Source organism: Trachypithecus francoisi, unplaced genomic scaffold (genome assembly GCF_009764315.1).
Source record: "Trachypithecus francoisi isolate TF-2019V2 unplaced genomic scaffold, Tfra_2.0 Lachesis_group2, whole genome shotgun sequence".
Classification (NCBI taxonomy): domain Eukaryota; kingdom Metazoa; phylum Chordata; class Mammalia; order Primates; family Cercopithecidae; genus Trachypithecus; species Trachypithecus francoisi.
Window position 1 is genome coordinate 149,089,191 of NW_022681465.1, and position 23,822 is coordinate 149,113,012.

Sequence of the window (23,822 nt, forward strand, 5' to 3'; positions counted from 1 at the left end):
CAAAAGTCAGGGAGCAAAAGCAGACAAAAGGGATTCTGTCTCCAATAACCAAGGATTGACTGTCCTGTCCTATCCAGTCCCATTGTATAAAATCATAGATGTCTTCGAAGTTAAAGGGAGCTCAGCGTCACAGAGTCTGCTCCTCTCATTAAAAAATAATTATAACTTTTTAAATAGCACACACGATTATTTCATAAAAATTCAAAAATAAAGAAGCCAAGAAAAGAAAACCCAAGTTAAGATACTGATGGCTACCCTTCTAGACTGTTTTCCTTGACTGCAGCGTGTGTACATACTTTTTAAATACAAAAATAATCCCTTTCATTTTGTAGATGAAGAAACTGAAGGCCTGGTACATTAGCCTAAGATCATACATAAAATGAGTTAAAACCAGGATTAGAACCTCTTGCCTGCTGGGCCAGTGCTCTCCCCTACCATCCCTTAATGGAAATAAATAATTAGCCTCATAGATAAGTCAGTGCCTTTTCCATAGTAATTACTTAATATATTAATACATGATGAAATGAATGATACCAGCTGGGTTGACCCATTCCTTTACCTCACTCTGCCTCTCTCTGAGCCAGCTTAATCAGAGATGCTCCCAACTTTATCAATATCGCTAGAGAGTATAGTTTTCAACAAGCTGTCAAATCCCGAAGAACACAAGGATACAAGGACAGCCTCTTTTTTTTTTTTTTTTTTTTTTTTTGAGACGGAGTCTCGCTCTGTCACCCAGGCTAGAGTGCAGTGGCCGGATCTCAGCTCACTGCAAGCTCCACCTCCCGGGTTCACGCCATTCTCCTGCCTCAGCCTCCCGAGTAGCTGGGACTACAGGCGCCCACCACCTCGCCCGGCTAGTTTTTTGTATTTTTTAGTAGAGACGGGGTTTCACCGTGTTAGCCAGGATGGTCTCGATCTCCTGACCTTGTGATCCGCCTGTCTCGGCCTCCCAAAGTGCTGGGATTACAGGCTTGAGCCACCGCGCCCAGCCGGACAGCCTCCTTAATAGTAACTGGCATGTAACTTACAATTTTTGCTACTGAAGGTGCTTCACTTTGGAATTTATCGTTAAACTTTTTTTAAAAAATGAGGCACTATTCTGGGTCCTTTATGGATTAGTTTATTAGGAATTCAGTTGGATTCTCCTCATCCCCTAAGGAGGAGCTAAATTAGAAGGAGCAAAAAGCATCAAGATATTTGTATAAGGTTTGCCTTAAGTTTCAGCTAAGATCAGATTTAACCATGACTAAAACAATTTCTTCTTTAAATTTTATTTTTTTAATGGACAAATTATAATTGTATATATTCATGGGGTACATAGCGACGTTCTGATACACATAATGTATGGTGATCAGACCAGGGTAATCTGCATATCCATCACCTCAAACATTCATTGTTAACGTTCAATATCCTCCTACTGGCTATTTGAAATTATTTATAGTCATCCTAGAGTAGTATAAAACACTAGACTATATTTCTCCTATCTAGCTGTAATTTTATATCCTTTAACAAATCCTTCCCTATCCTCCCTTCCCCTACTCTTACCAGTCTCTAGTAACTTCTTTTTTCACTTTTTACTTCTATGTATTCTCTTCTACTTTTTACTTCTATGAGATCAACCTTTTTTAGTTTCTACATGAGTGAGAGCATGCAATATTTAACTTTGTTTCTTCACTTAGTATAATGTTCTTCAGTTCCATCCACGTTGCTGCAAATGACAGGATTTCACTTTTTTATGGCTGAATAGTATCCCATTGTATATATACACGTACCACATATTATCCATTCATCTGCTGCTGGACACATAGGTTGATACCATATTTTGGTTATCATGAATAGTGGTGCAATAAACATTAGTATGCAGTCTCTTCAATATAACGATTTCCTTTCCTTTGGATAAGTTTCCAGTAGTGGGACTGCTGGATCATGTTGTTGTTATATTTTTAGTTTTTAAAGAAACCTCTATACTGTTTTCCACAGTGGCTGTACTATGGAAAACATTCTCACCAATAGTGTATAAGACCTCCCTTTTCTCCGCATTCTCTCCAGCATTTTTTTTTTTTTTTGCCTTTCTGATAATAGTCATCCTAGAGTGAGATGATACTTTGCTGTGGTTTTAATTTTCATTTTCCTGATGATTAGTGACATTGAACATGTTTTCATATATTTGCTGGCCATCTGTCTTCTTTTGAGAAATGCCTGTTTAGATCACTTGCCCATTTTGTATTGGGATTTTTTTTTTTTCCTGTTGAGGTGTTTGAGTTCCTTGTATATTATAGATCAGATGAGTAGTTTGGAAACATTTTCTCTCATTCTGTAGGTGTTCTTTTCATTCTCTTAATTGTTTCCTTTGTTGTATAAAAGACTTTTAACAATGGGACTCTGACATCACATTTGTTTGTTTGTTTTTTGAGATGGAGTCTTGTTCTGTCACCCAGGCTGGAGTGCAGTGGACCGATCTCAGTGCACTGCAATCTCCACCTCCCTGGTTCAAGCAATTCCCCTGCCTCAGTCTCCTGAGTGGCTGGGGTTACAGGTATGCCACCATGCCTGGCTAATTTTTTTGTATTTTCAGTAGTGATGGGGTTTCACCATGTTGGCCAGACTGGTCTCGAACCCCTGACCTCAGGCAAGCTGCCAGCCTCGGCCTCCCAAAGTGCTGGGATTACAGGCACGAGCCACTGCACCTGGCCCACATTTATTTTTGCTTCTATTGACTGTGCTTTTAAGGTGTTATTCATAAAATCTTTTCCCAGAAAAATGTCCTAAAGCATTTCCCCTATATTTTCTTCTAGTAGTTTCATTGCTTTGGGTCCTACATTGAGGACTTTGATCCATTTTGAGTTGATTTTTGTACAGAGTGAGAGGTAGTGGTCTAGCTTCATTCTTCTGCATGTGGATTATTCAGTTTTCCCAGTACCATTTATTGAAGAGATTATCCTTTCCCCAGGAAGTATTCTTGGCTCCTTTGTCAAAAATAAACTGGCTGGAGATATGTAGATTAATTTATGGGTTCTCTATTCTGTTCCATTAGTCTATGGGCCTGCTTTTATGCCAGTACCATGCTACTTTGGTTACTACAGCTTTGTGGTATATTTTGAGGTCGGGTAGTGTGATACCTCTAGCTTTGTTCTTTCTCAGGACTGCTTTTGCTATTCACGGTCTTCTGTGGTCCCATATAAGTTTTAGGACTTTTTATTTCTATTTCTGTGAAGAATGTCTTCTCTTTTTTTTTTCCTGAGATAGAGTCTGGCTCTGTTGCCCAGGCTGGAGTGCAATAGCACAATCTTGGCTCACTGCAACCTCCGCCTCCCCAGTTTAAGTGATTCTCCTGCCTCTCAGCCTCCCAAGAGTAGCTGGGACTACAGGTGCACACCACCATGCCTGGCTAATTTTTGTATTTTTGGTAGAAACGGGATTTTACCATGTTATCCAGGCTGGTCTCAAACTCCTGACCTCAGGTAATCCATCCATCTTGGCCTCCCAAAGTGCTGGGATTATAGGCATGAGCCACTTCGCCTGGCTTGTCCTTGGTATTTTTATAGGGATTGCAATGAATCTGTAGATTGCTTAGGTAGTACTGTCATTTTAATAATGTTAATTATTCTGATCCATGAGCATGGGGTGTCTTTCCATTTGTTTGTATTCTCTTCAATTTCTGTCATCAGTGTTTTGTAGTTTCTCTTGTAGAAGTTTTCAATCTCCTTGGTTAAATTTATGCCTAGGTATGTGCCTATTTATGTCAAGAGTCACTATACATGAATAACATAACAAAGAAGGGATAATCTACATGTTTGCCAGTGTTCTTCACTTCATTAACAATCTGGCTAGGGCTGGGGAGAATGACCTTGTGGGACAGACAACATTTGGAAGGGAAGCTCATAACTAGGTAGCAGGCAAAGCAGTTTCAGTGGCAGCTCTATTATGAAGGGAAATGTCGTTCTTAAAGTAGCAAAATGGCAAGATTATCTTTTAATACAGAGAACAAGAAAACCTGACCAACCAGCTAGCTTGAGCAGCATATTTGACATGGGACCCCCCCATTTGCCTGGTGACTTAAAAGAAAGAGGTTTAAATGCACTGGATTCTGAGGACTGGTGAACCAAGAAGCTATCACTGGCACTCCACCAAACACCACTGGAGACAATTCTGGGCCCAGGGAACATCTGAAGACATGCAGTGAAGGGAGGCCAGGCCTTTGGGAAGACCTAGTTCCTGCAAAAACAGAATCAGGCTTCTGGGGAACCAAACTGTGTAACCAAGTATTAGGAAAATATCCGAATGCTGTTTGCTGTTTTGTATTTATTATGATGATGGTCTTATCTTCCACATAATGATGGATAATAGGGCTATTGAGGCACTTACAAGATCCATCACAGAGTTAAAATTTGTACCAAGACCTGAAACTTCTAATATAAAACAGGAATTCTCTAAGGCAAAAAACTGAATTTCAGCAAGCACAACTCCTATAAACAGCTGACATTTTTACTTGTTTGGTATCTTTTGAATGATGGCATCCAATTTTTCCTTGGCAAATTTCCAATTGAATGTCTTTCTCCCATTGCATGTGGTCCTACCAGGAAAGACAGGTGAGTCCCCAACTAGTGCCTTACCACAGACGTGGGGACCTTACTCAGGAGAGCCCGTTACAACTCTCTTTACTAGAAATGTTAACCTGCAGTAGATTCACAAGAGGACAAAGATAGTTGGAACTGAGACATCGTAAAGGTAGTGCCTGAAAAGGGCTACCCATGAGTTACCCGGATATTTTCCATTCATTCATTTATTCAACAAATATTTATTGAGTACCTCTTACTATGTGCAAGGCACTGATCCAGTTGCTAAGGATACAGTAATGTAGAGCAGACAGCAGTTGCCAGCCTTGTGGAGCTTACATTTCAGGGAGAAGAAAACAACAATGAGTAAACAAATCAAATATATAGGATATTAGATATTGACACATGTTATGGAAAAAAATTAACCAATTCTAGTAGGTAGGGAATGAAAGGGCCGGAGATTGCAATCTTAAAACAATCGAGGAAGACTTCACTGGGGAGGAGAGAGGACGGCAGGAGGGGAGATGTGGTCTGAGGCCTGAAGGACAGAGTGCTGGGGCACAGCAAACAGGACTGAGAAGCAGAAGTCAAGGAGGCAGGGGGAAAATCAGGAGAGTATGGTGTCCTGGAAGCCAAGTGAAGAAAGCTTATCAAGGAGGAGAGAGTGGGAATCCGTGTTAAATCCTTCAGAACAATTAAGAAAGGGAAGACTGAAATTGATTCAGCAACATGAAGTCATCAGCAATACTGTTATGAGGCATTTCAGTGGACTCGTGTGCATAAAAGCCTGAGGTTCAAGAAAGAATGAGTGGGAAGAGAGGATTTGGGAACAACAAGCACAGACAACTATTTGAGTTCTTCTAGGAAGAAAACAGAAAAATGGAATAGTACCTAGAAGGGGATATGGGATTGAGAAAGATTATTCGTAGTTGTTGCTTTTTCCTTTTTTATGTTTCAAAGGACTGCAGAAATTACAACATGCTTACGTGCTGATGGGAAAGATTTAGTAGAGACAGAAAAGTTAATGACATAGAAGACAGAGGGAGAAACTACTGAAGCACCCAAGTCCTTACAGATCCAACAGGGAATCAATCAGCTCTAGTGTCCCAGGAAGGGAATGCCTTTAGGTAGGAGCATTGGGTTCCCCTGTCACACAGGAGAGATGGTAGAAACATGGGTACAGGTGTGGATATTGTGGTGGTGGCTTGTAGAAGTTCTCTTCTGATTGCATCTATTTTCTCTGTGGAATGAAAAGCAACATCTGAGATGATCATCTAGAAGAGAAGAAGAAATGGCCTAGGGAAACGTAGCAGGATGCCAGGTACCACAAGGGCCCTTGAGGTTGCTTTGCAATGTCTGATGGTTCAGTTCTACTTTCCATTCCATGATTGACCCAGGAGCCTTTCAATAAACTTTATTCCTTTTATTTTTGATTTTATTTTTTGAGACAGGGTCTTTCTCTCTCACCCAGGCTAAAGTGTAGTGGCACAGTCTTGGCTCACTGCAACCTCTGCCTCCCTGGGCTCAAGCAGTCCTCATACCTCAGCCTCCCAAGTAGCTGGAACTACAGGTAAGTGCCACCACACCCGGGTAATTTTTGTATTTTTAGTAGAGATGGGGTTTCACCATGTTGACCAGGCTGGTCTCGAACTCCTGGCCTCAAGTGATCTGCCTGCCTTGGCCTCCCTAAGTGCTGGAATTACAGGCGTGCGCCACTGCTCTTGGGCCCTGTTTTTATTTTTTAAATTAGCCACAGTTGACATATGCTGCTTACAGCCAAAGAACTAATATACAAACTGTTTTTTGAGGCCTAGAGTGCCCCCATTTTCTCATGGAATATCTGACTTTAATAAAATAGTGACCCTATTCTACCCAATTCTAGGCACCTCCAAGTACATAGCAAGACCTGCTTGCAATATACCAACAAGACCCAACATTTTGGGTTCCTCTATCGCCTACTAAAGAGAATCAAGAATAGTGACTTATAATACCAAATTGGAAACACAAAATAAATCAGGATGCTAAACTGCTGGAAGAAAAACATTCCTGTGCATGTGTGGAAGCAGAAAAGACTGATACCAAAATTCAAACCCCCTGAACTTTTCTTCAAGCCCTTTCTTTGAGTGAAACTGCAAAAGTGAAAAAATATCTACCAAGAGAATGAAGCTGAATATAGGCATGACCTTCTTTAGAGTATAGATTAATACTTCAATACAGATTTCAGTAACTCGGGGAAGGAAATCCATGTGAAGACTGCTCCCAGGGGGAAACTGGAAGGTCAAGAGGGCCGTTTTCACAGTGGATGGTCATGTTTAATCTGGGAATGGCACCTGAGAGGGCAAACTGAGTAAAACAGAAGGAAAGTCAGACTCTCTTACAAAGAGAAACATCTCAAAGATCACAAAGATGAGTGGAAATTTCCAGACCATGCAGACAAAGATGAGTCTTCATGATACAACGTGCCATCCCCCTCCAGGAAATTAACAGTTATTAAACTCTAGCAAAGACAGCTGCTTCGGAGATGAAATCAGCCTTGCGACACCAAGAAGCAGAAGTGGGAGGGGAGAGGGCAGGGGAGGGGGAGGGGGAGGTAACCTCCATGGAAATCAGCCCCACACAGCTTGTTCCTTCAAACAGGTGCACCACTCCACAGAGCATTTGAATCATGAAGAGCCTTGATATTCACAGGGAAGTGTGAGACTTGCAATAAGGTAGGACCTGAAACCAGATATGAACAGCTCTTTCTCCCAGCTGGCCCTGTGCTGGCCCTTTGCTAGGAAAGGAGAGATGCTCAGCCCGTTGGGCCAAATGCACACAAACTGCCAAGAAACCACAAGCAAGGCAAAAACAAACACATGCACACACAGAAATCTCCCAAGTGGACAAGAGCTGTGTGTGCTATGTTTTCAGGATCCAGCCCTAAGGGTTTTGCTTGCCAATAACAAAACTATGAAAAAAGCCCCATCTAGTCAGCAAGGACGACTTATTTTGGTTTTAACAATTACCCCAATTTCCCATACCGTGAAGCCAGCTCTACCATGTTCTTTATCCCGCTCCCTGATTTCTCCAACACATTGTAGAAATTAACATTTATGGAAGGGATACTACATGCCAGGCACTCTTCTAAGAACTTTGTGTAGATTAATTTAATCTGCACAACTCTAAAAGGGTGGGCACTATTATTGCATTACTTTAGGTTTTCCAGAAGGAAGAGACTTGAAGTACAGTCACGCATTGCTTAACAATGGCAATATGCTGAGAAATATGTTGTTAGGCAATTTCATTGCTATGTGAACATCACAGAGTGCATTTGCACAAACCCAGATAGATGGTCGAGCCTGCTGCACACCTAGGCTCTATGGTACAGCCTATTGCTCCTCGGCTACAAACCTGCACAGCATGTTTGTACTGAATACTGTAGGCAACTGTGACACAATGCGAAGTATTTGTGCATCTAAACATAGTTAAACATAGAAAGGGTAGAGTAAAAACATGATATAATCTTAAGGGACCACTGCTATATATGTGGTTCATTGTTGATAGACACGTTGTTATGTGGTGCGTGAGTACATAAAGGCTTACCTGACACTACTTTACCAGGGGATTCTTGGAGGAACGAGGCGGAGAAGAGAAGCTAGACCCCACCTGGTTCAAGCACTAACACAATTGCTCAATCTCTTGAGACCATCTTCAAAGAGGCTGTTTAACAATTGCTTCTGGGATACTCAGCTCCCTTCTCCCACTGACCAAAGGTTTTCCCCTCAGAGTGTTTTAACTTCCCCTTGTCCCAGCGTATCTGTGTGTGAATGTCATTTTGTGTCACGCCTCCCTAGGGTGGGAGGTAAGAAACGTGGGCATGAGGCTCCAGGCTACCAGGCTGCCCTTGCAGGAAGGGTGGCGGAACCCACACAGAAGTGGTCATCTCAGTGGTGGCTGCAGTACAAACAGGAGAAGCCAAGAAAACCTGATGTGCTAAGTTAAAACTTTCTGATACGATTATTATCATCTTTTTCAGATGAGGAAACTCAGGCATAGAGAAATAATTCAAATGCAAGGTTACATAAGAGATGAGATCAAAATCAGGCAGTTTGGCTGTAGAATGTTCTCTCTTAACCACTGTGCTCTTGTGTCCTACAGATTAACTTCATATCCGTAGAAGTCTGCCAGCTGCCACATTTGAGCCACAATTGCTCTAAAGAGCTGGTGAGAAACCAGTCAATGTAAGAACATAAGTATCGCAGATAACACTCACAACGCAATTCAAAGAGGATGCAGCAAGAGAGGACTCCAGTACCCAAAACAGTGTGAGCGAATCAATTTATCCACCACCACTCAGCCAAAAAGAGAGACATTTCATGAAGAATACGCTCCCAAGGCCAATGTATAAGAAATCTAAGCTCTGCTAAGGATTAGCAAGGAAGAAACTGAGTCATGTTCATGTTTTCTGACACTCTCACTTTTATAATACTCCCGAAATGAAAGGCGGCACCAAGTAAGAAAGAAAAACAGAGTGTCTTCCTCCCACTCCTCCCTTAATTTGGGAGGGGATTCCGTGGACTCAGAAAAGGAAGAGATGAATCAGAAAACAGGAAATTTATTGAGAAAATAAATGCAAACATAAGTGGAACAACTCAAAACAAACAAGAGACCCAAATCAAAGGAGCTCTAAGACTGCTGAACATTAACAGCTTGAAGTCAAGCATTTCCCCTTTCAGAATGGGCGTTACGTGTGATGGGAAAGATTTAGTTCCTTGAATTCAGAAATTTTGTTGGGTTTTTTAAGGCAAAAAATTTAAACTGAACTGATATCTTTCTTTCTCCTATCTCTAAAGGCTATGAAGCCACAGAACAGAGAAATTCTTGGGTTGAAAGTAAGCAAAGGTCTGGCGGGGAGGCTAAATAATGCTGTCTGATTTCTTCCTCTGCATTTCCATTAATTTAAAGTGCTAAGTTGCCTGTTTGCTTTAAAATATGTCGTTGAGCTCTGTGCAATGTCCCTTTAAGTAGATTTTCCTTTGACTCTGCCAAAAATAGCTGGAGAAGGTCCTTTGAGAATCCCATTCTTAGCCTTAAAAAAAAATGCACTCTTCTTCCTGCTCCATACCCATAAATAGGCCGGGAAGCGGTATCACTCACTTCTTTCACGGACCTCCCATCTATCAGAAATAATAAATCTTTCAGGAGAGAAAAAAAAAAAAAAAGAGCCAGTCAAGGAAGTAACTCCCTTAGCCCATTTCTGCTTGCCGATTTATGTGATTCACCAAATATTGAGCTCCTCTTTTGGCATAAGCCAACAGGTAAGCAAGGATTGAAAACCCAAATGCCTACAACATAGCCAGGCAGGTAGGAGACCTGAAAGAAGTAGGCCGGGAGCAAGAGACCACAGGGACTGTTAGGAACGAAGGCAAACTGGAGAACGCATACCCTGGGGGACAGGGTGTGGCTTCTACTTAGCCCCAGTCAACTGTTAGCGGGAGCTACGAATCAGCGGGGAGATATGAATTTTTCAAGTAAAATCGCCCCCTTTAAAGATGTTGGAAACCTGTTCAAAGTTTCAAAACAGTACTGTGTAGGACACCACCACCACCAAACACATGTGTTGGCTGCTGGCCATGGGCTTCATTTGCAACTCCTAGGTAAGAAACAACGACAAGGGAGACAGACTGCCCATCCCCTGGGAGCTTAAGATGTCACAGGAGGGAGAGATATACACCTGGGCAAACTGTCCCACCAGGTGGAATGTGATACATGCTAAAAGAGAGGAACAAGCAAAGGCTGTGGAAGCTCAGGAAAGCAAGAGGGCACTTGTGGCAGGAAGGATTCTTGTTGGCAGTGATATTTGAGCTGAAGTTAGAAGAATGAGGTAGCCTTTGGCAGGCAGAGGCTGGGGAGGGGCCACTCCAGACAGGAGAAAATGAATTGCAAAAGGTAAAAAGATGGAGCAGGGAGGTGGGTATTTGAGAAGCGGTCAAGAGACTCTTCATGTGTTTGCCTAACAAATATTCATGAGTGTCTACTGTGTGCCATGCAGTAGGGACAGGATGGTGATCATGAGAAACAGACACAAGATGAAACTGCAAATTCCAGAAACGTCTGGTCCAGACAGGGCTTTGGAGGCCATTTCCAGGGTTTTATCTTAAGAGCAATGGGGAAGCTGCCTTTGAAGTTTTTTTTAAGCAGGGGAATCACATGCTGAGATTTGCAGTTTTCAAAGTTCCCTGGAAGCACAACATGCACTCTGCGGACTGGAGGGGAGCCAGAGCTCCACCAGCCAGAGCAACAGGGAGGAGGCCTTCGCAAGCAGACTGGGAAAGACACAATGGCAGCTTGGACTACAGGAGTACTGATGGAGACACAGAAAAGCAGACAGATTCAAGGGACAGAAAAGGGTTGGAATCACTGGAACTCTGCGTTCCTAGTGGGAGTCAGTGAGGAAAAAGCCTGATGGGACTGGAGAATGGGGTCAATGTGGCTGCGTGGGGGTATCAGGCCATACCACCAGTGGCCCAGTGGCCAAGCAATCCTGCACTGGCAGCACTGTGGTATTCAGTGGTTATTAGAGAGAACAAAGGTTCCAGAGCCAAGGTGTATGGCTGAGGAAAGGCAGCCAGAGAAACTCACAGGAGCTTTCCATCTTAGAAAGCCATCATCTCAAAATACTGCGTTCTTTAAATGTGTTTTGTAAAATTCTATGGCTATTTTATTTGGACCAGTCTTGATGGCAAAGGAATAACTAGCTCTTCTCATGTTCAACAGCTCATCGGTAAGTTAAATCTTATCTTCTAGACTTGGGATGGAGAAAGAAGAAATATTAGAGTATCTAATATGTGTTTATGTTAAGTCTTAATGTTCACTTCCTTTTATTTTGAATCCTTCTTAAGAACTTCAAGGAATGCTATTGAACCACTAGGGCTCATCCTCCTTGATGCCAATGCCTGGCAAGACTTTTTTTTTTTTTTTTATAACCACAAGCATTTGTACATGAACCCAATTCACTGTTTCTAGATCATTAAAGAAATATGAATACATCCTTTTTGATTTGCAGGGATGCCTGGAAGTACTCAGACTCAAGTCACAGGAACGAAAAAAAAAAAAAAAAAAAAAAACCCAAGCTACAACGTGCTCAATCCTTGGTAACTTCTGCCAACAAAGTCTACATATTTTGATAAGGTCTCACTTGTATGCCAAGCATTTTCCCCACAATATTCCTTTATAATCCCAGTGATCTATAGAATTTTGTCCATTTTGGAAAGTCACAACATACAACAGATGATCAAAATAAACATTAGAAAATTGGGTAATGAAAAGAACAAATAGGGAATCAGCAAGAGGCAACGGAGTAAAGTCAATTTTGCCCTCTTTACTACCCTCTCTTACCTCCCACCCCCTAAAATCTTGTAATTTAGTGCCTATGTGCCCACATTGCAGATGTACTCATCTCTCCTCCCAAAATTGGTCTTTTTGTCCCATATATCTTGATTGTGTTAGTACACCATGCAAGAGACTTAATACTCTCTGTTGAATGTGATTTACCAAGACTACGTGCCACAGACACCATGGGCTGTCTTTATTCTGTCAAAACTCTGCCTTTATTCTGATATCCAATGCTCCCACAAGTGGCTCAGATAAATCCTGTTGGACGGAAGATAATCATGGTGGTCCCCAGTGACTGCTCTGGACCAATGAGATGTGACATAAAGTGTGCTGGAGGATGTCTGGGAAAAGTATCACCCTAGCTCTTAAAAAGAGACTCAGAGAAGAAATAATGCCTTTTCTGCTTCTGGACAAGCACTAACATGCAAGGACACAGTGCAGTACACTGGGACTCTGCAAGGAGCTAGCCAACACAAGATGCTGACTGAGCAGGAACATGGAAATAGCTTGAGTCCTTCATGAGCTGAGAAACTAACCAACTCTCAGGACAGATTCTGTGTCATGACACAACAGATCTCCTTATTGTTTAAGCCATTTTGAATTGGATTTTCTGTTTCTTGCAGCCCAAAGCATCCTAAATGATACCGTATCTCTCTGGGGAAGCAAAATAGTCTTTTGCCTCTCCAGCACCCCTGCAACAAAAGAACAGTTGCTCCAAAAAAGGAAAGAGACTAAGGTTTATTTCTCAACAAGTATTTTGGGAAAACCAGCTGTGAAAAGGTATTTTTAATATCTACTCCTGATGTATTAAGGGTTCTTTGAAATCCTTCCTCACTGCATACACCGTAATAAATCCACATGAGCCACTACGAATGGTATGTGTGGGGATATACAACATACCTGGAGTCATAATATGTAAATATTAGGAAATCACCATGAAATTAGTCTTTATTACTCTTATTTCCTCCTATGATTATAAAAGTGGGATACTTTTCTTGTGTCCTGCTCCACCTGATAAAAATAACAGAATTATACAATCGGAGGAGAAAGAAAACTGAGGCTCAAAGAGGTAGAAAAATTGGCACAAGGATCCACAGCTAGCTGGGAATGATTTTTTTCTTAAGTAAAAATGCCTTTTGTATGATTTTTAAAACAAAAACATTTGTTGAAAACTCAATGCAAAGTCAAACTGCAAAGACTTGAAAAGTCAAAACTGGATTTTTAAAAGCTAATTTAATCATGACAACAAATCTCCCTTTTGAATTCACTGCTACATCTAATATTCACCTACATCCCAATCCATATTCCTCTCAATATCATTTCTCGCTCCTAGAAAATCCTTGCATATGGCCCATTCTCTGGGCCAATGGTTCTTAGATCACTGTTCACATAATAATTACCTGGGAAATAAATCAGAAATGCAGATTCCCAGGCAGAGATCCTGACTGAGTAGACCCACAGAGCCCAGAAATGTCAACGTAAACAAGCACCCCGGGTGATTCTAACCATCCTTTGAGGCACATGACTCCAGACTGTATACTAGATTCCAAGATCCAAACAGAAAACATCTAATTATCATAGTAGATTTAAGCTGAAACTACAAAAATATGTGCATGGTTGCCTATAATTTTTATGTTCCCTCTGAGGTCTGAAAGAAATCCAACATCTCTATGATTTGGATGCGCCCTGGTAATCATTTGCTTTAGAGGTTTGGAGTTTTTTTTTTTTTTTTTTGAGACGGAGTCTCGCTGTGTCGCCCAGGCTGGAGTGCAGTGGCTGGACCTCAGCTCACTGCAAGCTCCGCCTCCCGGGTTTACGCCATTCTCCTGCCTCAGCCTCCCAAGTAGCTGGGACTACAGGCGCCCGCCACCACGCCCGGCTAGTTTTTTGTATTTTTTAGTAGAGACGGGGTTTCACTGTGTTAGCCAGGATGGTCTCGATCTCCTGACCTCGTGATCCGCCCGTCTCGGCCTCCCAAAGTGCTGGGATTACAGGCTTGAGCCACCGCGCCCGGCCAGGTTTGGAGTTTTTATCCTTCCCCCCAACCCAAGACTTTTTTTCCCCCTCTGAATGAATTTTTAGTTGGGATTTAATAAAAAATGCCTTAATTCTCCCTCTGTGGCTAAGGGAAATCAATTTTGGAAAATGTTTCAAAAGAGTACTTTAAAAAATATACAATACAAAATGTCTTGCCTTTGAACTAGAATTCTGAGATGCACAAGGCAAACAGTAGGTAATGAGAGAAGTAAACATCAGTTTTCCAGCAGAATCAGCCCTGAAACCAAAACTTAGGAAGGAAGCTGACCATTAAGTAACTAGCCCAGAGGAACAATAGCTCAGGCGTAGCCTAGGGTAAGTCTAAACCTGAGAAAACTGGAATTAGACAAACTTCTTGTCCCAAGTTAACTTTCCCTTACTGTTTGATTTTAAAATAAGGACAGTGCTGTAAATGAGAATATAAAGTTTAAGTGGAATCTTAGAACTCCTCTGGATGCCAAAGAATTCTTTCAGACCTAAATAAATACTCTTTACTGGATTCAACACTGCTCATTCATATCCTTCTCCACAGGGACATTTTAAATATAGAGGCTCGGGAGACCAAGAACACAGCACGCTAAGAATTTAAGTCTGCTATAGTCTAATACTAGCTCTAACCAACTCACATTACAGCATGAGAGCTTGTCTATAGGTAGATTTCTTGATAATTAAATGAACAAGAAATGCCATAAAACCACAGAAAATCATTCTCAAGTTTCAAAGATAAGACATAATGCTCAAGAAATGCTATGAAGTAAACAACTCCAGCAAGAAAATTGCTTTAAATTGGTTAGAAGGCCAAAAAAACCAAAAAAGTGTCAAGGTCACAACCGTGATTTGCAAATTCCAGTTTACAACTCTTAGGTTAGTAACAAGGATGGACTGAATATAATGGGATTGAAGGGGGAAAGGGGAAAAAGGAGGAGAAAGTGAGTCATCCAACCAGGAGATGAACAAGTTCAACTGTTCAAGATCTACCTTAAGGGTTTGGTTTTGTTTTTTAAATCTTTTTTTCTTCTTCTTTAAAGAATCCTAACAATCCTAAAGGAAATTTAAAAGTAGGAGAAATGCAACACTGGCTCTGCTGGGTCACCCTTCACTTTTGGTCTCTCTCAGTTCAGTTAAGCTCCTTCCAACTGCACAGCTTGAAAAGGCCCATGGCTTTCAGATGTTTCCTAACCCTTCTCCAGCTGCTTTCCACAGGCCTGAAGGCCTCTTTAAGACCCAATGGCCATGAAGCAGTCATGAGCATCCCCACACATACTAGGATGGAGGGTGTACCTGGAACCTCCTGTGTCTTGGTGTTTGTCCTTCAAGTGTGCAAAGTTTTGCAACTAAGATCTAAACCAGCTTCTCTGCTTAACAAACGCCTGACTCTAGGTTGTGTGGAACCGGTACTAAACTGTCATCTCAGAGCATCTGGAGTTACTGTTTAAAGCCCAGTTCCCATTATTTCAAACATGCTTCATCAGGATTCTTTGACACCGTTAGGGCATTATCCTGTAAACTTGCATGCTATCTGCTATGCTTCCTAAGTACTCCTGAACAAGCAGCTCTGCTATGGGAAGCCAAGAAAAAAAAAATTGATCAGTAATGGAGCAACCGTGGCTTTGCCAAATTGCTTCCCAACAACACACAAAATACGTTTGCTTCTTGATGGAAATGAGGACATGGTGGAAATCTTCATGATATATATCACTCTTTTTCCCAAAGGCAGTATCAAGTGCTTGACAGAAAGATGAAAACTAACCATTACAATCTCCCTCAGAAGAATATCAACTTATCCCAAAGAAATACCCTAATGGCATAGCAAAGTGTGGACTATAAAGGCCAAATTTATAACACATCAGTTCAGTAGAATGTAGGGTTTAATAATTTAGGTTCACTGTTATGCTTTCATTCTTTTCTTTTGCTCCAGCCTGCAATCAAGAACATACCATCAAAGTCAATGGAAGGTTAGAACACACACACAAGTAGTGATGAATGCAGCATGGGAAGTCAGAAATGCCACTTGTAAACAGGTCAAGGAACAGTAAATACACAAATATTCAAAACCATTCCAAGACTGTAAATACTCCTAGCAGAAAATCAGGTCCCGACTGAATGCTTTGATTATCTCAGAGGACAAGCGAGTATTTGCTGAAAACAATTCCTTTATACTTCTTCAAAGGCTTTAATGCATGTAACTTCAAAAATCAATGATCCTTGCAGAAAAAGGGGAGTCTATTATCCACATTAGACAGAATGGGGAAACTAAGGAATAGAAAGTTCACTGGTTTGTTCAGGGCTGGTTAAGCAGCAGGTTAATAACAGAGTCAGCTCTAATATCCAGGCCTCCTTACTGAATACCCAAATTCTGTAAAGCCATAACATATTTTTGTTTGTTCTTGATGAGCAATTTATAATCCCACAAAATTCTGTGTGGCGACCTGGTATCATGGACACCACACTCCAGTTTGCCCTTGATCATCACAGGCAAAATCCCCCTGAAAACTCGGCTTCATGGCCTGGATGAAATGAGCACTTCCCCAGCATCCTCGGGGAAGGCCATCTGGCATTTGCTGCTGTTCTCCACTGCAATTAACATTTCACACATCTCTTTCCTAAGCCTCCAGCATACCTGATACAATAGTGGGAGAGAGAAACAAAAGCAGAACTGAGATCAGCTTCACTGCTAAGATAAGAACTTTTAGGGGTAAGAAAAGGGCTAGTAATTGGTCTTAAACCTACTTTGCCAAGTGGTTCATGAGCAGCTGTAACATCTGCCGATTTTTTTCTGGGAGCCGATGAACAAGGCTGTGGATTTCAGAGACCCGAGACTCCTGGTTCTCCAGTTCTGCAAAGGAATGAGGGAGATAATATTTTATCAGTGTCACAGCTAAACAACTTTAAGAATGAAAAATCAAGGGAAACCAAAGGATGGGCACTAACAGACCAAGGACTTCTCAAAGATTTACAGTCTTGTCTTGTGTGCATACTGCATGGCCAGCATGACTAGATCTGGAAGTCCTTTTAATGGTGCTTTCTGGAACAGGGTTGCCCAAAAAAACCGTCATCAAAAAATCCAAACCAAGGCGATGATGTGATGAAACGGAGTCAGTCAACTGCACACCCAGAGCTGCTCCTGAGAACAAACTCAGGAGTAGTTGGCTCCCTAAAGGGAAGACTTCATTTCAAGGAAGTAAGGAACTTTATGCACTTGTAAAGTGATAAACAAATCTTACATGAATAACATTGCAAGGGTTTCAAAGATCAAAATAACATCTCGAGACAGCATCAAAGAAATCAAAGGAAAATGTCCAGGATCCTCAAGTCACGTGTAACAACCAGCCTGCTAGAAAGAAAGTAATGGCAGATAAAATATTCAAGTCTTTCTGCCAACTTGTAACCTAAATCACGGCTTGTCACATTCTCTTGGTTGAACATGGGTAAGTGGCTTTGTTACTCTGGCAAATAGATTGATGGTACTCATCACACCTATTTATAGAACTGATGTGAGGTTTAAGTAGAGAATGGTCGCTATGGGTTTGTAATTTCTCTAGAAAGAAATGACATAAACACCATCTTTGCTCCTAGCTTTCTCCTTCCTGTTTTAAGGGGACAACTATGAGTAGATAAGGACTGCTATCATTAGGTACTACTAAATTAGGCCAGTAGTAGCTACCAAAGTAAATATATTTTAAAGGCTGAAAGGAACCCGGGAGAGGCACAAGTTATCAACATAATAATACTGTGAAGATTCATGCTGGATTTAAATCTGATACAGAATCTCTCTGCCCCTTTACAAGAGGCCTGACCCATGTAGCCAGAGATTCCAGTATACTTAGAGTAGCTTGCACCTAATCCCTATGTATTTTAATACCAGTAATATGACACCAGGGACCTGGATGATATAGTTGAAGAATGATCAGAAGCTGTAAATGGAAGACATAATGGAAAAGAGGACTGTGAAGTTATATAAATGGTGTCATATTCAGGGAAACATTTCCAATGCTCAATTTAGGTAATGTGCAATGTCTGATTCATTCTGCAAAATGCTACTCAAAGGCTGGAAAAAACCTAAGAAGTTAGAACTCCAATAATCAAAACTAGAAAGGCAAACTTGTTTTTCTCTATCCCTCCAACATCCTCCTCCCCTTAAAAAAAAAAAAAAAAAAAAAAGACTTCTGAAGTTTCTCTCGTCTGCTGTAATTTCAATGTGGTAGAAAGGCCCTTAGCAATCCCTATTTGGTTTCATTTTTATTCTGTGTTAGAATCTCATGAGTATGTTATGTGGCCAGTTTACATGCAGAATATGAAGGGTTAGGTAATGTTTATTTTGGGATACTGACTCTTCTTTGAAATAGAAAAATCTATTCCCTTCCCCTTAAAACTGAGACAAAAAAGACTTACTTGCTGCTTTGATGAAACTTCTTTGAAACTGGTACATCATGAGTGGTCCTGGAAGCATCCTGGAGTGAAAGGAGACAGGCCAATCAGCTTAATAATAAGAATAATCATATTCTCTCTAAATAGCAGCCTAGAGACTGACAAACTGTATTACATTTCTCAAAGACAAAGATCACAGGGAAACAATAACAATGCAATTTCCCTATTGCAAGGGTTCAGAGATTTCATCCAAAATTTTTATTCTCTGTCTTTTTTAGAGGAATAGATACAACTATGTTTCATTGTCAACACTAAAATAGTGCTAATGCAAGAGTCTAACACAAAATAAGAGATTTCCTTTTCAGTCAGTGACTCACCTATCAGCAATAGCATTTTAAGATGTGTCTGAGAAACACACAACTAACTACATATTTGCAATTCTTGATCTTCCCAGCAGCTTGTTGTTAGAATCAATTCATCTAGAAACACTATAAAAGACTTTTGTAGGTGTTTTGGTGGTGAATTCACTATGGAGTATTGGTCCAGAATTCTAAAGGGCTAGAACCCCTAACATTATGTATGATACAAACAAATTTTACCTGCTAGGGTATGAGTATGTTTAACCATAAACTTGAGTTTTTTTCTGATAGTTCAAATAGGAAACTTCTCAATAGGACTATACATTATTCTTGGCTCAGATTTTATTCTCATTGGGTCCCTTAATTCAACTCCTAGTTTTAGTTAACACATTATGTCTTACTCTTGACTCTAATTACCCAATAGCCAATAAAATCTACATCAGCAATTCCTTTTCTGTGGCCTCCCTCCTTTGCTTTCCAGCCAACTGCATCTTCAAAAAATCCACACAAAGACTTTATGATATTTCTGATGACCATTCTCCTCTCCTTTTAAGACTAGGTCCCGGCCAGGCGCGGTGGCTCAAGCCTGTAATCCCAGCACTTTGGGAGGCCGAGACGGGCGGATCACGAGGTCAGGAGATCGAGACCATCCTGGCTAACACGGTGAAACCCCGTCTCTAATAAAAAAAAAAAAAAAAAAAAAAACTAGCCGGGCATGGTGGCGGGCGCCTGTAGTCCCAGCTACTCGGGAGACTGAGGCAGGAGAATGGCGTAAACCCGGGAGGTGGAGCTTGCAGTGAGCTGAGACCCGGCCACTGCACTCCAGCCTGGGCGACAGAGCGAGACTCCGTCTCAATAAAAAAAAAAAAAAAAGACTAGGTCCCACCTTTTTCTGTAAGAAGAACTACAGTATTCCTGTCTTTCAAGTCCAGCATAAATACTTTGGTTTATTCATGAAACTAAGATGCAGGCAGCTGGTCAATAACCCAACTCTTAATAATGAAAGGAGGTGTAGAGAGGGTTCAGTAATATCGTATATAAATGATACAAGGAAAATAGTATCTCCAGGGAGATAATATTGTCCAATCTAAGGGAAGGAGTCAAAAAGGAGTTCCATTACGTGCTCATTTTTAAGAACCATGTCAGCAATGTACTCTGTGTAAAGTATGAAACTATCAAAATACATGGGGTATGTAATCATGGATTCTTAACAGAATATGATTTATGATTCCTTGTGTTCTTAACAGATTATTCAGGGACTTCGGGGAAGACCCCATTGTAGGTTCTGTTCAAGGCTAATTATCACAATACTTCTCATATAGAACAAAGTTTCCTAAATCACTCATGGTGTCATTGCACAAAGGCAACCCATCAACTATGGATGATTTACAATTGGTTTGACCAGCTGAGCTAAACGCACCCACACAGAAGCTGTTTCCACATCTCAAACACCCACCCGACAGCTCTCCGGAGTCTGAAAATAAAACTGCTTTCTTCCTGATTGCATGATAACTAGCTGGCGCTCTGCCTTGCAGATGGAAAGTCCCTACCTTAGGTAGGTCTTCAGAGCACTGGTGATGGTCTTTATCTCCCATTCAGCACAGATATCTGTTTCTGCCTCAGAAGCAGTCTTGGGGTCTAAAATGAAGACAAGACAGTACATAAAGCACAGCATACAACGGAACTAATAAATAAGCACACATAAAGGCATCCAATCTTGCTAGTAACTAGAGAAATGCAAAGTAAAACAAACACGACCAGTATTTTTTTACCTATTAAATTAGGAAAATGTCTAAAAATCCCAGTATCTATTGCTGGCAAGAATGTAGTGAAACTGATCCTCTCCTATCCTGCTGGCAGCAGGAGAGATAAATGCAACAGTTTTGAGAAGCAATTTGGTAATATGTATCAAAGTCTTAAAAATGTTTACACCCTTTGAACCAGTAATCCCATTTCTCACAGTCTATCCTCAGAAAATAAGATAACGCAGGAGAAAAGTTACAGACCCCAGATATGCTCAGCATACACTCTTCTTTGTAAAAGCAGAATAAAAAAAAAAAAGAAAAAGAAAAAAAGGAGACAACCTAAATGTCCAATGATAGAAGAATGATTAAGTGAATTACAGTATGTCTATCTGATGGAATATTACCTCGCTGATTTATATGACAACAATGACTGTAAAGCAACATGGAAAATGCCTGCATTATATAATGTCAAATAAAAAAAAAAACAAGATATGTTTGTGAGAAACTTTCTCTATGAACTTTTTATATGAACAAAGCTGAAAGGAAATACTCTAAATTAGTGGTTGGGTTAAAGTGGTGGACTGTGGTATCATTTTATTCCATTACTTTTGTATTTTTTAAAAAATTGCTTTAAGTTCAAATGTGCAATGAGAACCACCATAACTATCAGCTCTGACAATTTCTTTTGTCTCTTCTTGCATGGACTTTTAAACAAATCAGTATATTTTAAACAAGCATGTACGATAAAAGATCACAAGAGGTAATTCCTGTAATCTTCCTGAGTAGCACACAAGGAGATGAGAAGAAGAGGCAGAGGTTAGGGAGTGTAATTGCTTCACAGATCCCCATCCCGTCCCTGGTGAGGCAGGCCAGGTCACACATGTACCGGTGGGAGGGTCACAGAGTCTTTTTCAGTGCACAGGAGGGAGAATCCAGCTCCCTCATACTGGCTAAAGACTAGTTCTTTGCCCTCCAGCTCCCAGTCCTTTTTTTTTCTGCATAGCACCTCATTTTGAGTAGGAGAGCAACCCTTTTCTTACTTTTTCCAGGGGTGGAAAATGAGATTCAGGACAGACTGGCCAAAAGTAGATCATCTCTCTGGACTTAATGACTAGATGAGGGATGGCCCAAGACCTAAGCCTGCCCAATCAGAGTAACTCTCCAGGAGTCGGGAACAGATACTTTCTGTTTGCTGGGCTTGCACTGGGAGGTTATGTAACTGCCAGGTGCCACCACACAGAGCCTGAAAGTCTGACAAATCCAGAGACGAGATAAGCAGAAACGGTGGATCCTGAACCCTTGTATTTGCCTCTCCTTCTTATCACGTGAGCCAGTAAATTCCTTTTTCCCCTTAAGCCAGGTGAGGTCAAGTTTTCTGTCTTTTTACGATGCAAAGAGATCTAAATGATGCACCAGGTAAAGGGAGGCAGCCACTAGACTGCATCTTTCTGAACAGTCTCCAAGAATAATTCTGTGACATCAATGAAGAAAGCTGTTCCTCCTGCAGGGCCAACAGCCTTTCAGCTGGAAAAAAATAAGTCGCAGGTGGACACAAGACATTTTCTATTTACTGGGAAAGAAACCACTTTCATCCAAATAGAAAGAGGCCAAATACTCATGAATGGCCTCAGGATTTAGCCTATCATCACCAGGTAGGGGCACAAATCCAGCTGGTGTTAACTGCTCTCCGTGTGTTCCCCTGACACACACTGGGTTATGAGAGAAGAAAGGGCCCCCAGCTCATGAAACATGTGGCTCTCAAAGGCACAATACCTGTATGATGTTTGCAGGTGACCCTGAGCAATCAAATGAAGTCTTTCTTGTCACATGAAACAAACGAGGAGGAACCTAAAGAGCATAATTTTATTTCTGGGGCCACAGAACAGTAAATCCCATAGAGTCCTACCACAGCAAATTTCTGAAAAGTTCACAAAATGTGATTTTCCCAGTATCCAAAATGTCCGCCACTTTAATTCGTGTCTTTGTCATCTTGCACTCCCTGAATGGCTTTTTCCTGCAGAAGAGCATGTATCAAAAACCTCTGCTTTGCATGACCTCTTTCCTTCCCCATCCTAAGACACATGGAGAGCTGCCACCCTGCATGGTTCCTGGATGTGAGACAAATGTTACTGTACATTTTTCTAAGGAAGAAACCAACTTCTACCCAAGAAGAGTGAACATGAAACTGAACAAGCAGCAGTTGGCAAGTCTGGGAGTTGTGAACTGTTCCATGAACCACATTTAGCAAACTAATGATTAGCTTCCACTTATTCGGGCTCTGTAACCATAGGAATATTGCGTAACATTAGAGAGGAGAGTCAAATTACAGCCCGGCTAAAGGGCTTTTTATAGCACTGATGAGGCAAGGCTCATAACTCGAGCACATCCATTTTAATTCATTTAAAATCCAAACTAAGTTGAATACAGCCTCCCAAGCTACACCATTTTCAGAAAGTGCTGCTGATTTCCACACCTCCCTCCTGATGCTCCCGTCACATACAGAAACTTCCTGATGGCATCTGAATATGCTGCAGAGACATCATTTACACTCTTCTTTAGAACTCGGTACCTTTCTCTCTACCATGTCCCTTGACCACTGCTGCTCAGTAAAACAGATCTAAACTAGAGGAGCAATCCAGTGTACTAAAGGCATCATGTGGGGAAAGCAGAATGAATATTATTTCCTCCTGAATCTACTATCACATGAATTCAGAAAACCAGAAGACACAGACTAGAAGCAGTGGTTATAAGGGGAGAACATCTTAGAAATGTCACACTTGGATCAGTCCCAAGAGTCATCTAGTCTATCACTGTGCTGCAGACAAAATGAAGGATATTTTGGAGGAAATCATTAGGAAAGTTACCTATGTACACTTAAATTTTCTAATACTACATTATACTGTATGCAAATTAATGTTTTTCTCTCTTTAAGTGAGAAAGTAATATATGCACATGTTAAGAATTCAAAGAAAAAAAGACATATACATGAAAAGGTAGAGGCAACTGCTAATGCCAGTTTTTTATGTGCATATCCTATCTCTAACAGTCCCTTCTGTTTTGAGATCCAAAAGCTCTTACTGGCTCAAGCCCCAGTCTTATGAGGGCCTGCCTGAAGCATCCCAACAGGCAAAGGTTATGGTGGCTGGAGCAGAGGAGGAGGTGAGTTTCCATCTGTGTGTCTCTTCTTTGGGGACTCAGGATCGTGATTAGTAGCCGTATTGATAGCTCCCAGAATGATCAATGCTCTATCCAAGTAGTCTATCATCTTCTGGTCCTGTCATCCTTTGTCTGCTGCCCTTTACTGGTAGACAAAATTGGACGTTTGCTCTTCTCATGGTTCCCCTACTCCAGCAGTCTACAGTCTTCAAAGTCTGAGCTGTTTC

The 23,822-nt window shown here is 41.1% G+C and overlaps 1 protein-coding gene across 6 annotated transcripts in view; it reads right to left on the reverse strand.

Annotated features, from left to right (window-relative positions):
- The window catches only part of ARHGAP26 (Rho GTPase activating protein 26), a 466,537-nt gene that overhangs the window by 160,005 nt on the left and 282,710 nt on the right, over positions 1-23,822 (reverse strand). For all 6 annotated transcript variants that reach the window (XR_004430020.1, XM_033180801.1, XM_033180796.1 and 3 more), the window contains exons 15-17: positions 20,245-20,332; positions 18,360-18,418; positions 16,698-16,803 (exon numbers count right to left, since the gene is read on the reverse strand). Coding sequence is in view for 5 of the 6 variants with exons in the window: in XM_033180801.1 (XP_033036692.1) it covers positions 16,698-16,803; positions 18,360-18,418; positions 20,245-20,332 (253 nt within the window). In the remaining variant the exon portion in view is untranslated. The remainder of the gene's footprint in view (positions 1-16,697; positions 16,804-18,359; positions 18,419-20,244; positions 20,333-23,822) is intronic.